Raw genomic sequence first — 15,173 nt, 5'->3', positions numbered from 1 at the left:
GACAATCTCTCCAAAAGTTTCAGAGGCAGGATGTACGGGCTGAAAACCAGTAGCTTCTCACCAGCTGACTCACATAGGCCCAGTAAATTGAGTAAAAAACTTCACTTTTGCTCCCTCTTTCACATCCAACTGTTCCAGCGTTGCATCTATCTTCTCATCATCATCTGCGGAGCCTCTTTCTCCATTTGCTGGATATTTCTCTGAAAAATATTTCAGCTTTGGGTGCATATACAGAGCACTTCCTACAGAAGTTTTTTTGAACTCGCTCAGCTTTCTTAGCAGTTCTGTCTTGCACTGAATATATATATATATATATATATATATTTTGAACACAAGGGCATACACATCATAAAAATTTGTTAAAGATGTGTTAAAAATGAAAGGAAAAAAAAAGCAAATATAAAAATTCAATAAAATTCAAAAGATTAAATTGAAAGAAAAAACTGAAAAAAACAAACAATCTAAGCATAAGCATAAGGGTAGACTTATGTGACCCAACATGACTAGGGCTTTTCTGAGTTTAGAAAAGCCACAGAAAGACTTAGAGCGTGTTTGACAGTGTGGTTGCGGGTGCTTTTCAAATAACTTTTCGTGCCAAAATGCATGCCAACGATGTTTTTTTATTTTTTAAAAATCATTTTTGACATCAGCACATCAAAACGATCCAAAACGTACAAACCATATTAAATTTTAGCAAAAAAAAAAAAAATTCAAATTTTTTGGGAATGCGACCGCAGCCGCGTTCCCAAACGGTACCTTAATCAAGGAGAAACAACATGACTAGGGCTTTTCTGAGCTTAGAAAAGCCACAGAAAGACTTAATCAAGGAGAAAAAAAATTCAATGATCAAGTAAAAAAAAAAAAAAAAATTCTTTTGTGGCAATTAACAATGAATTATGTGTATGTGAATAGTGATCTGATTTGCCCAAAAGTTAATGACACTTGTATTTATTGTACCGTTGCACCTGTCCATCCATCCAAAATTACATGAGCTCACTGGTACAAGCAACCACCCAAGATGGTTACAGTCCTGGAATATGATGTTTTGTTTATTTTGGTTCCGCTCCCTTGCCTGGTTGCCCCTAGGCTTGGTGAACAAGAAAACCATATTTCCGCTAAATGAGTTCAAGGAACATAAATCTACAAGAAGGGGGAAATAAAATGGAGGAACTCCATGACATTTCTGTCAGCAGCTCAACAAAGGCTTAACCAGACCGATGCGCTCACACAAGAAGGCCATCACCTGGCGTAAGAACACAGATTACTAAAGACGAACAAATTCATATTTGTCAAGCATTCATGCTGCCATGGTTCCCTGTACACTTACAACCACATAGACGGGAAAACCATGACAAAAAACTGACGAATATTTACAAAGGTTAAAATTCTGGAGGTATGCCGCAGGTTCTTTCACTTGAAGATTTAAAAGTTGGGTATAAAAAGTCAAAAATGACAACTGAGCATCTGTTGTCAATCTTGCTTGCAACATCCAAGATGCCTTTCATTGCTTTATGTCCACGAACCAGGAAAGAATGTACAGTTTCTGGGTCAGAGAAGTCGGAATTTATTTCAGCCTAGACCAGCGCTTCAGCCCTGTCAACCCAGGTCCTACCTGAAACATATGCAGGAGAAATCTAAGGAGAAACAATGGACATTTGAATATGGGAAATCAACAAAAGTATTATTGTGCACTAACCTTTTATACAGAAGCCTTACATCATCCCTCACCAGCAAACTTTCCAAGAAGCAATCTCCACTGTCATCCAACTCAACAGTCTCCACCTCAAAATCCTGGTAACCACAGTATTCATTCCACTCGAACCACATTTTAGCAATGGCTTCCTTCCTGAAGCAAGTAGTATGATCCTCCTCTTCTGGTGAATCGGCAGCAACCAGCCTATATGCATACACTTTCTTTGTTTGCCCAGGTCGGAATGCACGTCCTATTGCCTGGCGAGTTACTGAAGGATTAAGATGAACATCTAAGATGATTATGCGAGAAGCCCCCACCAATGATATCCCTTCTCCACATGCCTTAATAGATCCGAAGAAAACTTTAGCATCTATGGAATTATTGAAACGGTCCATGGACCACTCACGATGATCAGAACTTGATTCCCCTGAGATCACAAAGATATCTTTTCCCAGAATCCAGCCCTTTACTTTCATCACAAGTCTTTCTAAGAACTTCAATGGTGTGAGGTACTGGCTGAAAACCAGGAGCTTCTCCCCAGCTGACTCGCATAAGCTTAATATATTGAGAAAGAATTTCGCCTTGGCTCCATCTCTCACATCTAATGTCTCTAACAAGTTATCCATCATATCATCAGTTACAGCAGAATTCTCAGAGAAGGAGTGCAACTTTGGGTGTAGATAAACAGCACTCCCAACAGAACTTCTCTTGAACTTCCCTGCAAACTTCTTCAACTTCTGCACTTCGTGCTTCTGTTTGGAACTGAGATTCAGCACTACAGTAAAATCAACCAGTCCTGGAAGCTCATCCAGGAAATCTCCTTTATAATAATGAAGAACCTTGCTAGTCATCTCACGCAGATCTCGTATAACAGTCACCTTCCTTTTAAAATCTTGGTCTTTCTGCATGGTGTGCTCTACCAGATCATAGAAAGCTGCATCTGCACCTGCTTTGAATTGCTTCCTTGCACCTGGAATGTTTACTTTACTCAAGATGCGCTTGACAATACCTCGGGAAGTATCCATCCTCAGAAACTTAGGACGAACTAGATTCAATACATTGAACACTTCCTTGACATGATTTTGGTAGAGGGTTCCAGAAAGCACAACTTTACGAGGTGTCTGCACTTTGGCTAGAGATTGCAACACATCTGTATTCTCATTCCTCGGAGTGTGCCCTTCGTCCAAAATTAGAATTGAAGGTCTCCTTAACAATATCTCCTGGCAAGTTACTGACACCTGGTTCTTCCCATCATCACAGATTATAGAGGAGAACTGTTTGTACCCTAAGAAAAGGATACTCTTATGCTCCAACCACTGTTTTAAGACCTCCAATTGCTGATGCCTACTGTCTGCTTTAACAGAGTAAAAATCATAAAGTGGAATATCCTCAATCTGCCATATCTGAAACTCCTTTTTCCATGTAGACAATATTCCTTTTGGAAGCACCACTAATGGTTTTGCATGAGGATATTTGGCTAGGAAACTTTGCATGAAACTGATTATCATAAATGTCTTGCCAGATCCAGGAGCATGGGCCAAGATGCACCCCCCTGGATTATCTGCCACCAAATTATTGCGAAGAAAATTGAAACCTTCCACTTGATGCGGTTTCATCTGCTTCATGTGCCTTGGATGAGCAGGGATGTCAGTTAGCGTCAAATCTTCTTCAAACAAATCAACTCCAACCATCCCATTTGAATCTGTGTCCTTGGCATTGCAGGATTCAGACATGTACGTCCTTGTATTCCTTTTGACCTGGATTCAAAGAAATATATATATATATATAACTTCAAAATGATTCCATACCAGTACAATTAGCTAAAACAACAAATGGCCAAAGCAGAAGAAACTGAAGTAAGTAGAGTTTGGATTACACTGTATCGTGTAACATAAAATCTATAAAGCATGATGGGAAAGAACCAAGAGACAACCAGCATGTACACAAGTTCTGCGGAATTTGTTGAAGTCAAATTCCTATTTCCTGATAAACTCTTCTCCATGCAGAAAATTTGATCAAGAAATTTATAACAGCAACAGCATTTATTTACATGTTATTTGTTGTTTTACATATTACAACACCAAAAAATGCAAAAAATGACAACTTTACCTTATTAAACTGGATCTCAATTATGGTATCAATTGCTTTCTCAATAACCCCACATATGCGACAAACATAACCAATATCATCCTTCAAGACAAAAGAGTGGTCGCAATAATCTTCATCTTCTTCCATGTTTTCATCAGGTTGAGGATTTTCAACAACATCCTGTCAGAATCAGCAGAAATTCATAATAAACTACAAAATGGAAAGGCTTTAAACCAAAAATAGGGTTTTTCTCATTCTTTCAGAATACTAGACTCAAATGCTGGATCTTAAACAAGCAATCTGAGCAAAAATATCAAAAGTCATTCATGATCCCTCGGCTAAGGAATGCGCTCAAAGAGCACAAGCAAAACATGCACTGGAATAATAAACACAGCTTCCTAAAATTTGATCACTTTCATTTCACCACTGGATGTCAAGTAATGATAGTCTCTTGTAGCATAAATAAATAGCTACTGATATTTTTGTTTCTTTTCATGACTAGTTATTCTGCTTGCTTTCTTAGGACAAATCAAGTTCCCTTTTCTTCTCCTTGATAAATAACAAATTCAAAAGACTCCTAAAGAAATGTGAGGAAACCTTGGTTACAAGTCAGGCACAGAAATGTGCCAAAAATTAACAAAAATAAAAATTTCAAAATAAGACAGAGGTCCAGGAAATCAAAGCCTTCAAAACCAATCACTAAATAATGAGTCCACAAAACCTGTCTTCTTGAAGGGAAAAAAAAATTATTCAACCGAAAACTTCACCAGCATTTGTTGCACCCACCAGTCAAAGCAAAATTGAGACCATATCAGACATTAAGGCAGTTTTTGTCAACTAATTTTTCTTTAAATTTTTATACATATTTCTAGAATATATATATATATATATATACCTTGGAAGATTCCAGTGCGAATGACATCTCTTTCCAAATATCTCCTAGGCCATCATCTTCAATCCCTGTATCAACTTCATCCTCCTCTACACCAACATAAACACCTTTATCTTTTGTGATGTCAGGTTCACCAGTAAGACTTACTACCTCTCCATGAATTCTTCTCTCGGCAAGGTCACTAAACTGAAGAAATAACAATTGAGATATGACAGAAATGGCATTGGAACAAGCAATTGTACTCATATGAAATTCTGAAAACGAAAATAAAGGTGCTACTCAAAATAGACAAAGAATTGAACTTAGAATCAGCTTTCCAGAGTCTAAACTGGTAAAGTGTGAGAAACCAACACAGAAACAAAACTAACACGGCAGAAACCAAACAAAAAAAATTCATAAATAGAAATCATCCTATAACATCATTGGACGACAGTGTATCACTGAAAAAGCATGCAGGCAACACAATGTGGTTTAAACTGTGTCAATAGTTGCATAACTCCTCTGCGATAAGCTAAGTATTCATTTTTCAATCCTCTCCCTCTCCTGAACCTTTCCACGTAAAAAAGAAAAAAACCATATTATATGCATGTACAGCACTCATAGCTATGGTTTGACACCCATGTAATAAAAGTCATAGCAAATTGTTAAATGTACAATCGCTAACAGCACATCTTTTAAACCACATATATTAGCAACTTTTGCATTTTCAAACACACATGACTCCAGAACCACCAAGATGATCGAAACTTACCATAAGGTCAGTAAGAAATTGCCCCTCGGGCTTCGGCAAAACAATCCCCTGAAAATGCCCAGCCATCCTATTCTCATTACTCTCTACTTCGTCATCGGAATCAATAACCACAACCGGCATTCTTCCCGCAGCAACATTTCCACCACCACCCTCATCATCATCACCATCATCCAAATCAATCACATTACACTTTTCCTCACTGAAACTCATCCCTCGACCACGTGACTCATTCGCAAGCTCAGGATACATAACCAAAAAGGTATGAATCATTTGAGCTTTCCGATTAAAAAGTGATCGTATATCGTCCGTAACACTTCCATATCTCCCACTATCTAACCGGTCAAGCAAACCATGAATTGCAAATGGATCAGAGTAATCCGTTACTTTTTCTTTCATCTGTTTCATCCTCTTATTTCCATTAAAACGCGACTCTGTTAGAAAAAAAAAATCACAAAAATTATGAAAAAAAATCAATCAAATAAATAAAGAGAGGGGGGGAGACGTACCGTTTGGAGCTGCGCGTTTTAGAGGCAAAATGTTCAGTGGAGTTTCCATTAGAGAGCTGAAATTGAGAAGAAAACACAAAACGACATCAAATTAATTCACGAAACGACGGTGGTTTAAACCCTGCATAGGACTGATAAAGAGAACGCAATGAATGAAAGAAAACCCTGTAGTAAGAAATTAAGAAACTAACCGCTGGGTTTTAGCTTTGATTAGTTAAATGCAAACTAAATATCTGCAGCTAATTAATCATGGGCCTGGAGAAGAAGGGAGGAATGATGGGGTTTTCCTTTTTCCTTTTTTCTATTTTTGTGGGGGAGTGGAGTTTTTAATTTTATTTTACAGTTAGGGTTATTAGTAAACTTTTATACTCAATTCTTTTGACAATCTATAAATCATTGATTTAAAACCCAGCATGTTATGGTGAGTTAATTCATAATCGATCTAATATCTATGACGGGTCATGTTATAACAAAAAAAAATTTATTATAATTTAATTTGTGTAATATAGATAAAAACTTGAGTGAACTGTTAATTTAGAAAAAAAATAATTAAAATTTATTGATTTTTTAAATAATATTATTTTTATTTTTTTATAAAATAAAAAAATTAAATTGAACTTTGAATCAATCCATTGATCTCGAAACTTTCTCTGAATTGATTTTCGAATTGATTTTAAAACCCATGCTATAAATAAGAAGGGGGAATATTAAATATTTTTTTTGTGTGGGAGATAAGATAATGAGATAATAAATAAGATTATAAATATACATTTTTTGAAAAAATAAAGTTAAATATTGTTTTAAAAGAAAAAGGTTAAGAAGACAAGTAGAGTTAATGCCAAAAAATTTATAAAAGGTATTTATTTATCCTCCATGCCCTTCAATTCAGAGTATTGATGAAAATAGGTAACCATGCATAGTTTATATACATATTAAATTATATAATAATAAATATTATACGTACATGTACATACATGTGTGTGTATTTTATATCAATGGTAAGACATGTATATACTGTATTGATTCAAAAACTATATATAAATGTTATGTACATGTTTTTATATAATATAAATATATATCTCAAGTTAAGTTTGCTTTGGATTTCAAGTTGAATTTGATAGTATTTATATTATATAGATTATGTATAAAGTAAGGTAAACCCATCAGGTTGGTTTGTATCCATACCTATTAGATTAAAATTAATTTAACCCATCCAAATCCGCTGTTTTCTTCTTCTTCTTCTTCTTTCCAGATGGAAAATACATAATCACCTGAAAAAGAAATTTTATGGCATGTAATATAATTCAAATAAAAAGGTCAGCAGACATGGACAGGGACCGGACCAGAGATAAAAAATATTTACTTTGATCTAGAATTGATAAATAAATTAGGTATTAGTTAATAATAATCTTTTGTATTAAATTTGTATATCTAAAAATCTTTGGAATATTTCATGAATATTTACACTTTAAAAAAAGATAGTTGATAGAAAAAAATCACATCCGTAATTATCAAAAGTGCTAAAAATATTCTCACGAAAATATATTTTTTAATCTTCTCTTTTTATATCTATATTTTTCTGCAAGTAAATATTCATAATTACTCCTACATCACTGTGGATTTTTCTCGTATATCCAGTGCATCCCATTGAATGCTTGCTCTTCCAGTATTTGGTATTTTTGGAAATAAGTTTTTGAGATCATTTGATTACTGATAGTATTTTGATTTTTAATCTTGCTGTTTAAAAGTATGGTTATAATTGTTTTTTAAAGTGTTTTTTACTTTAAAATACATTAAAATAATATTTTTTTATTTTTAAAAAATTATTTTTTATACCAGCACATCAAAATAATCTGAAAATATTAAAAAATATTAATTTAAAGTAAAGAAAAAAAATTTTAAATTTTTTAAAAACACTTTTAAAATACAAAAACAAATTAATAAATAGCACTACTTCTTACATAATAGATAATATTGTTCAAGCAACTTTTTTTGAGGTTCTAATCTAGTTATGAATTCATAGTATTGTTTTGTTTTTTATTTGAGATTTATGAGTATGAATATTCATTCAACTAGTTCTATTTATTAAGTGTTCTGTATATATATATATATATATACATGAACCACTCCTCGCCCTTCTTTCTAATCTTTAAAATTATAATATCAGCACAACCTATTCTAGTTACATGTGATGTGATTATAATGCTTATCGATTAAATTATTATTATTCGATCATATCAAATTAAATTAATTTTTAATATTAAAAATTAATTTAATATAGTTTAGTTGATTTGATTGGTAAAAATATAAAAGATTAATTTGATTTAAAAAAAAATTAGCTCAATATTGTTTTAATTATTTTCTTCAAAAAAAAAAAAAAAAACTTGAAACAACGTCAGGTAAACTTACCAACTTGTAAACCGGGTTTAATAATATGAGATAAATTAAGAATTTTTATTTTAAAAGCCCATGAAGACACCCTAGCTGTGGTGAATTTGAAGTCCCTTGTCACATGTCAGCACTAGCTTGAGTAGCTTCCACTCGAACTGAAAAACCTCAAAAAAGCAAAAAACAGTCCCTCTCCATTTTCAAGCAAATCACAACAAAAGTCACCGCTGTTCTTCTTCTCTCAGAGTTTTCCCGCCTATATAAATACACGCTCGCAATGCTTTCTCATCGATTACAATTCCATCTCCTCTCTCAAAATCCCAAAAAAGCCTTTACCTTTTCTCCTCCTTCTCGCTCCAATCCTCACTCTTTCCTTCACTTCTCGCCAAACACAAACAATCTCTCCTTTCCTGGACTAAAAATCAAAACCCACTTGAATTCCGCCATGACTTCGAATTCTTATCAATCCAACCCTTTCCAATTAGACCTCACTGAAGCAGACATTGATGGCTTCTCTGATGTAGCCAACAAGCTTGCTGATGCCTCTGGTGAAGTGATTAGAAAGTATTTTAGAAAGAAATTTGAAATTCTTGACAAAGAGGATTTGAGTAAGTTATTCATTTTCATCTTTTGACTAAATTTGAGATATTTCAGTGTTTTGGTGGTTAATTAATTTTGTTACAGGTCCTGTTACTATAGCTGATAAAGCAGCGGAGGAAGCTATGATTTCAATTATACTAGAGAATTTTCCTTCTCATGCAATGTGAGTTTAATTGAATGCATACTGTTGCTTTATTTATTTTTCTTGTAGAAGTTTTTGTTTGGTCACTGCGTAAAGTAAAGAAGAGAAACGAAATGCTGATGGGTTATTGTTAAATAGGGAACTTGTTGCTCTTGTGAGATGTGATGGTTAATGTTTTTGAACCTGCATTATGGGTTTCTTGCTGTTTTAATTGTAGTTTCGGGGAGGAGAATGGGTGGAGGTGTAAAGAGGAGTTTTCAGATTTCGTTTGGGTTTTGGATCCGATAGATGGGACCAAGAGTTTTATTACTGGTATGCCTCTTGATACTGTTCCTGTAATGTTAATGCAGTCAGTGTTGAGCTTTGAATTTTTTTAACTTGTAATTTGATCTGTTTGATCATTTTAGGTAAACCTTTGTTTGGTACACTCATTGCTTTGCTATATAAGGGTAAACCGGTAAGAATTGCATTCTGTTGTTTGCCAGTATAAAAGAGAAATGGTTTCATTTAGTGCTAATAAGCTTGTTACAATGTGTGTGAAGTGAATATTCTTCTTAAAATGCTGAAAATGTCCTTGCAGATTCTTGGCATAATTGATCAGCCTGTACTAAGGGAGCGATGGATTGGCTTAAATGGAAGGAGAACGACATTGAATGGAGAGGAAATATCTACACGGGCTTGTGCCAAACTGTCACAAGCATATTTGTATGTTCTCTCGTATTGTTATCCTATTCTAAGATAAACAGTGTAGAACTTGTGATTTCAACAAAGTAATTGCATCTCTTGTGACATAGTTAACTCTCCATATTCATATCATGCGAGTAGCTTATAGTTGTCAACTCCTTCTTTCTTTATGCAGGTATACCACTAGCCCACATCTGTTCAGTGGGGATGCTGTAGAAGCTTTTGCTCGTGTTAGAAGCAAGGTTTGTGTGATCTGTTCAAGATAAAGAGGTTTACCTGATACGGTTTAATGCCATTACAATGCCAACAGAAATGGAATACAAACAAGTAATAAATGAACAATGTGATCTCTTTAAAATGATAAGATTTGAACTACAAATCTGCCTCAATCACGCAACTATGGTATTATTTCACAATATCATTAGAGATGACAATATCAATTCATGTCTGATGCTGGGAAATTTCCTTCTCTTTCTTTTCGTCTTCCTTGTTCTCTGTTTCATGGTATATTTTTCTGGCACCAGTATGTAAGTTAGGGATTTTATCAACTTGCATCACTTGATAGATTATGTAAAGACTTTGTCAATTTGCAACTGATATTTGTCCGTGGACCTCACCTCAATGTTTTCTGAGTGAACAATTGAATTGCACTTTTTCTTGAGTGTTTTGATCCCTTTCTCCCTCTTGTTTCATGTTCTTGTTGTTTGCAGGTGAAAGTGCCATTATATGGCTGTGACTGTTATGCTTATGCTCTTTTGGCTTCTGGATATGTAGACCTCGTTATTGAGTCTGGTCTCAAGGTAACTGGTGCTTCTATCTACAATGTTGATCGAACTGATGTATCCTTGACGTGTATAACCCTGCACTATGGAAGATAAGGGACTGTTTCTAGCACTTCAAATTGCTGTAATTAGAACAAGTCTTTTTACTTCAAATTTGGTGGCTAGCCTTTTCCAAGAAATGAATAGTTCAAAAGAAATGGAGTTTTTAGCATCGTGCGATGAATTCTGTAGACGTAAAAGGGCCCTGCATTTGCATTTTTGTGCCTCTTTTGAAGTGCTTGCATAGTTTTTTCCAACAGTAAAACAAACCTTGTTGCTTTCATTCCCATACCCCATAAAGCTCTTGCTGAACAAACTTTATTGTCAATAAATATTTCAATCATATTGCTCTTGTTATCAGCCCTACGATTTCCTTGCCCTGATACCTGTGATAGAGGGAGCTGGAGGCATTATAACAGACTGGAAAGGACACCACCTCTTCTGGGAGGCTTCTCCAGAATCTCGTGCAACAAGTATTCTAGTTTATATCAAGTTCTCTTTATTCCGATTTACCTTTTTTTGCGACACACGATTCATCTTATCCATGTTAGAGCTTGAACCTATTAGCCTTGAAAGCAGGCATCATGCTGGTCCTCACCTCTTTCATTTTTCAGGTTTCAATGTAGTGGCGGCTGGAGATAAACAAATTCACCAACAAGCTCTAGATGCATTACAATGGCATTGAAGATTTGCACCCGATTTTTACCTCCAATGTAACAATGTCTGCTCTTGTGGTTCAAATATTTACCATTTTAGAAACAGACCCCCTTGGGGAGCTAATTCGACTAGTACAAGTGAACTAGTTTTATTTACATCTCATCAATAATAAATCTACTTTTCTGTTTATCTGAGTAATTGATCAATCAATTTGTGTTCATGTCAAACCTCCTCGACACATTAGTTATAAAGACTTATTGAAAGTAGAGTGAAAGCATAACAGTGCTATTCAGGGTAAATTGGGATGCTTGAATTGCTCACCAGTTGATTGGCAGAGGGATATAACGATCAAATATAAGCATTTCAGTTGAGTAGAAAATGATTCAACTAAACCAGCTATATAAATTAAATGTAAACGCTGCAATTCGCTTACTAGCGCATTACAGTCAACAAGTGACAGCTCCAAAAGAACAACGTTGCTTGCCAAGACTGAAACCATAATAGAATGGCATATCTCCTTGCTGACACAATATTGTTTTTGTGAAATAGACAAGCAGCGATTCCACTGACAGGAACAACAAATGGTACATGATCTGAACTCCTCCATTTCATTCAGGGTCTGAGTTGCCTGACATGCTATCGGAAAAATCAAGCATGATAAACAGGGTTTCAATCCTTTCCAAAGTCAGCATTGTAGTGAGCGCTAGATTCAAGCTTCTTGGCCTCATTTAATTTCCGGACAGCCTGAAATGGCAGAAAGCCATAACATGTCAAACCATACAAATATACACAACGAGAGAAAATGTCTAGATGTCCATTGTCACGGTAAGATGACTTGAAAATAAAGGGTTTTCAATTTTCATTGCTTGCACAGCAGAAATGTGGTCTATTTTGCTAATGATTCTCTTAGTAAATGGGCAGGAAAAAAGACGTGCTCTCTCAAAGAAAACAAAACTGTCTGACAAGTAAAGGATTGAAGAGTTCATAAGCAAACAGACCTAACATGCATAAAAATTTCTGAAAATCTTACCTTCATGAAATCCTCATGGATGACGTAATCACGTTCTGCACGGATTGCAGACATCCCAGCTTCGGTGCAAACATTTCTAAGATCAGCACCATTGAACCCCTGCAACAGAGACACTTGATTTAATAGTCTGGTAAAAGATACTAACAATTTGTACAGATAGAAGCATCTAGGGCTCACCTCAGCAAGCTTCACAACCGCTTCATAGTCAATATCACCATGTTTGGCAATTCCAGCAGCATGGATTTTAAGGATTTCCATTCTTGACTGCTCATTTGGCAATGGAATTTCAATCTTCCTGTCTAGACGGCCTGGTCGAAGAAGTGCAGGGTCCAGAACATCAGGTCTGTTTGTTGCCATAATCATTTTAACCTGGAAACACAACTCAGAGTCAACAAATTTCTAGTAAAACAAGTACTCCATGTCAAAACTAGTCATACATACAAATTGAGGTATAGGATTGGTTGGATGAAAACAAAATTAAGCTACCTTCCCAAGCTGGTCAAATCCATCAAGCTGATTAAGCAACTCCATGAGTGTTCTTTGGATTTCACGGTCTGCACTTGTTCCCTCACTGAATCGACGTCCACCAATGGCATCAATCTCATCCATAAATATAATACATGGCTGGCAAGCAGAAAACACTTACTAAGTTATGATTAATAAATCTTGTTACCGAAGGGAAAATATTCTATAATAATTTGAGCTCTTACTTGATGATCACGTGCGTACCCAAACATCTCTCTAATCAATCTTGCACTTTCACCAATATATTTATCAATAATGGCACTCGACACAACCTAAATCCACAAGTAAAAATCAGATTTCTTGGTTAACACACATACATGAGTGTGCCATCACTAGGGCATTTTGAAGCTGATATTCAAATTGTAAACAGCAATTTCTAACCTTCAAAAAGTTGGCATCTATGTTGCTTGCTATGGCTCTAGCTAATAATGTCTTTCCTGTTCCAGGAGGTCCATAAAGAAGAACACCCTGCAAAATGTTGAATTTCAGCGTCTCCTTAAGTATTTTCAATTTTCCAGGCCAACAGATGAAGCAGCATAAAATAGTGTTATTACCTTGGGAGGCTTGATTCCCACCCTCAAAAAGAGCTCTGGATTCATGAGAGGCAGTTCTATAGATTCTCTAAGCTCTCGAATCTGATCTGAGAGCCCTCCCACAGCAGAGTAGCTAACATTACCAGGATCCTCATGAAGCATGTTATATACAACTGGATCAACCTGTAAAACAAAAATTCCACAACAGTTTAGGGCACAAACACTGGTTGAACAACTAATAATCTCATCCAATAGTTTATAGCATCAATACTTACCTCACGAGGAAGAGCTCGCATGATTGTGAGAGTAGTCATATCAAGAACAACTCGGGTTCCAGCTGTTAGTTTTTCTTTGTCCACTTTACTACGACAACCAACCACATACCTAGGTCCGCTGCTTGCTTTAGCTATCACTAAGCAGCATAGCAATGTTTATTAGTTCCCCAATCTATCATATACCTAACTGCCAATAGACAGCATTCAAGAACAGGACAACAACAAAAAAATATAAAATATAACGTCATGATAAAGAAGCTATTAATAACAGCAGGCTGCTGAAGCGAAATATGAATATAGTTTTAAATATAAAAAAATTGATATATTTAAGCTGCACTCTGTGAATGAAAGAGAAAAAGAAAGTGCACGGCTTAATGTTGTTTAGAATGAACAAAACCCAACAGTCTCCCAATTACTTTTTATGTGGAAAAGTAGATATTATTACAGCGTTCATTGTCGAGTGGCCTGAGAACTTCACCAATGATTTGTCCAACACTCTGAAGGGACTTCAAATCATCTTCAGTTTTAGCAAATTCCTTCTTGGCAGCCCGCAAATTCTCTCGCACTGAATCCATCCAATTACAAAACATGTCAGTTCCTATCACGACAGACAAAAGCAATAGCACAAGACTCCAAGGACAAAACAATATTTACCGAAAATATAAACATGGGAAATTTGTCTACCAAAAAGACAAACTTCTAACTTCTAAGTATTAATTTCCTTCCCTTACATTCTATCCCCAAAATGGTATCTTTGTTAACAAGACCACATGATTAGAAAAATAAAACAAAGAAATGGTATTCCTCTTCCTTTAATGTGATTTAACTAATAAGTAGTGAACATTTACATCTCAAACCCAAACAAACCTCAGTCCATTTTCCTAGTAATTCAACTTAATCCAGTCATTTAATCTATCAACCAGAAACCATGTCAAATTCACTAGTTGAGCTAGAACAAAAACATCGCAGCATTTCATTCAGTCATGTTTAGCTTGAACAAAACCCACACTCTATCTCCTAAAGTTACATTACTAAACACAAACTAACAAAACCGATTATCAAGCCACTTCGAACTTTTATCTTCAAGCATCCTAATCTAAATTCCCAAAAATATAATGAATAATAACAGAACGAAATCTAACCTTTGGAATTGCCACACAAAACCCAGAAACAAAACTCAATTACAAGCTTAAACCCTAGCTCATGATCCAAAAATCTGCTCAATTTCTTTAAAATAAAAAATTCAAGATTAACAAAAAAAACTCTTTTTTCTGAAAAAGAAATCCCTAAATCTGCTAGCATTAAAATCAGGGTTTTGTTGCGGTGACCTGTACGGACTCGGGATTCGAGCTCTTTATGGTTCAGTAGCTTCTTGCGGTACTCGGCGATCGCTGTACGGCGTCGAGCCGCCTCCTCTACTTCGCTCGACATTCTTTGTTTTCTTTTCCTGTTTGAATCACAGAGAGACTGAGGTTTGCCTTTCTTTCATAAATTAGCTCTCACTTGTTTTTCAAGAAGAAAAGCTAAAGCAATAGACTTCTTTGTTTCTTCTCCATTTTATTTATAGGTAAAGTCTAGCCTTCTAATT

At 35.3% G+C, this 15,173-nt stretch overlaps 3 protein-coding genes across 4 annotated transcripts; 1 reads left to right on the top strand and 2 right to left on the bottom strand.

Moving 5' to 3' along the window:
• Positions 1–1,261: 1,261 nt before the first annotated feature.
• On the bottom strand, positions 1,262–6,276 carry LOC133680507 (protein CHROMATIN REMODELING 35). Of its 2 annotated transcripts, XM_062103494.1 has the most exons (7): positions 6,122–6,276; positions 5,931–5,986; positions 5,425–5,855; positions 4,677–4,859; positions 3,803–3,961; positions 1,697–3,450; positions 1,262–1,612 (listed from the first exon to the last, which is right to left on the bottom strand). In XM_062103494.1, the coding sequence occupies exons 2-7, from the start codon at positions 5,977–5,979 to the stop codon at positions 1,609–1,611; spliced, it is 2,580 nt and encodes an 859-aa protein (XP_061959478.1). In that variant the 5' UTR covers positions 5,980–5,986; positions 6,122–6,276; the 3' UTR covers positions 1,262–1,608. The 2 variants fall into 2 exon arrangements, with proteins under 2 accessions (XP_061959478.1, XP_061959479.1); XM_062103495.1 differs by lacking the exon at positions 6,122–6,276 and having other exon boundaries at positions 5,425–5,832.
• Positions 6,277–8,419: 2,143 nt separating this feature from the next.
• LOC133680276 (bifunctional phosphatase IMPL2, chloroplastic) lies at positions 8,420–11,411 on the top strand. The gene is made up of 9 exons (XM_062103112.1): positions 8,420–8,926; positions 9,003–9,081; positions 9,278–9,372; positions 9,468–9,517; positions 9,641–9,765; positions 9,920–9,986; positions 10,455–10,544; positions 10,927–11,038; positions 11,180–11,411. Exons 1-9 carry the CDS (start codon positions 8,596–8,598, stop codon positions 11,248–11,250), a joined length of 1,020 nt encoding a protein of 339 aa, XP_061959096.1. The 5' UTR covers positions 8,420–8,595; the 3' UTR covers positions 11,251–11,411.
• A 99-nt stretch (positions 11,412–11,510) lies between these two features.
• LOC133680274 (26S proteasome regulatory subunit S10B homolog B-like) lies at positions 11,511–15,159 on the bottom strand. The gene is made up of 10 exons (XM_062103111.1): positions 14,914–15,159; positions 14,031–14,150; positions 13,586–13,722; positions 13,332–13,493; positions 13,159–13,245; positions 12,963–13,049; positions 12,739–12,876; positions 12,430–12,621; positions 12,253–12,351; positions 11,511–11,966 (listed from the first exon to the last, which is right to left on the bottom strand). The coding sequence occupies exons 1-10, from the start codon at positions 15,014–15,016 to the stop codon at positions 11,892–11,894; spliced, it is 1,200 nt and encodes a 399-aa protein (XP_061959095.1). The 5' UTR covers positions 15,017–15,159; the 3' UTR covers positions 11,511–11,891.
• Between the last annotated feature and the right edge of the window lie 14 nt (positions 15,160–15,173).

The sequence above is a fragment of the Populus nigra genome, chromosome 19 (genome assembly GCF_951802175.1).
Source record: "Populus nigra chromosome 19, ddPopNigr1.1, whole genome shotgun sequence".
Classification (NCBI taxonomy): Eukaryota; Viridiplantae; Streptophyta; class Magnoliopsida; order Malpighiales; family Salicaceae; genus Populus; species Populus nigra.
The sequence above is the reverse complement of the archived record's forward strand: the minus strand, read 5'-3'. Positions and strand labels throughout refer to the sequence as shown.

Bases quoted from the DNA above. Each gene is read 5' to 3' on its own strand.
- LOC133680274 (XM_062103111.1), bottom strand. From the start codon at position 15,016: ATGTCGAGCGAAGTAGAGGAGGCGGCTCGACGCCGTACAGCGATCGCC. The intron at 13,050-13,158 runs GTTAGAAATTGC...TTGTGGATTTAG, and splicing joins TAGATGCCAACTTTTTGAAG to GTTGTGTCGAGTGCCATTAT. The intron at 12,877-12,962 runs GTAAGAGCTCAA...TCTGCTTGCCAG, and splicing joins GGTACGCACGTGATCATCAA to CCATGTATTATATTTATGGA.
- LOC133680276 (XM_062103112.1), top strand. From the start codon at position 8,596: ATGCTTTCTCATCGATTACAATTCCATCTCCTCTCTCAAAATCCCAAA. The intron at 10,545-10,926 runs GTAACTGGTGCT...TCTTGTTATCAG, and splicing joins TTATTGAGTCTGGTCTCAAG to CCCTACGATTTCCTTGCCCT. The intron at 11,039-11,179 runs GTATTCTAGTTT...TTCATTTTTCAG, and splicing joins TCCAGAATCTCGTGCAACAA to GTTTCAATGTAGTGGCGGCT.
- LOC133680507 (XM_062103494.1), bottom strand. From the start codon at position 5,979: ATGGAAACTCCACTGAACATTTTGCCTCTAAAACGCGCAGCTCCAAAC. The intron at 5,856-5,930 runs GTACGTCTCCCC...TTTTTCTAACAG, and splicing joins AAAACGCGCAGCTCCAAACG to AGTCGCGTTTTAATGGAAAT. The intron at 3,451-3,802 runs GTAAAGTTGTCA...CTTTGAATCCAG, and splicing joins TTGAGATCCAGTTTAATAAG to GTCAAAAGGAATACAAGGAC.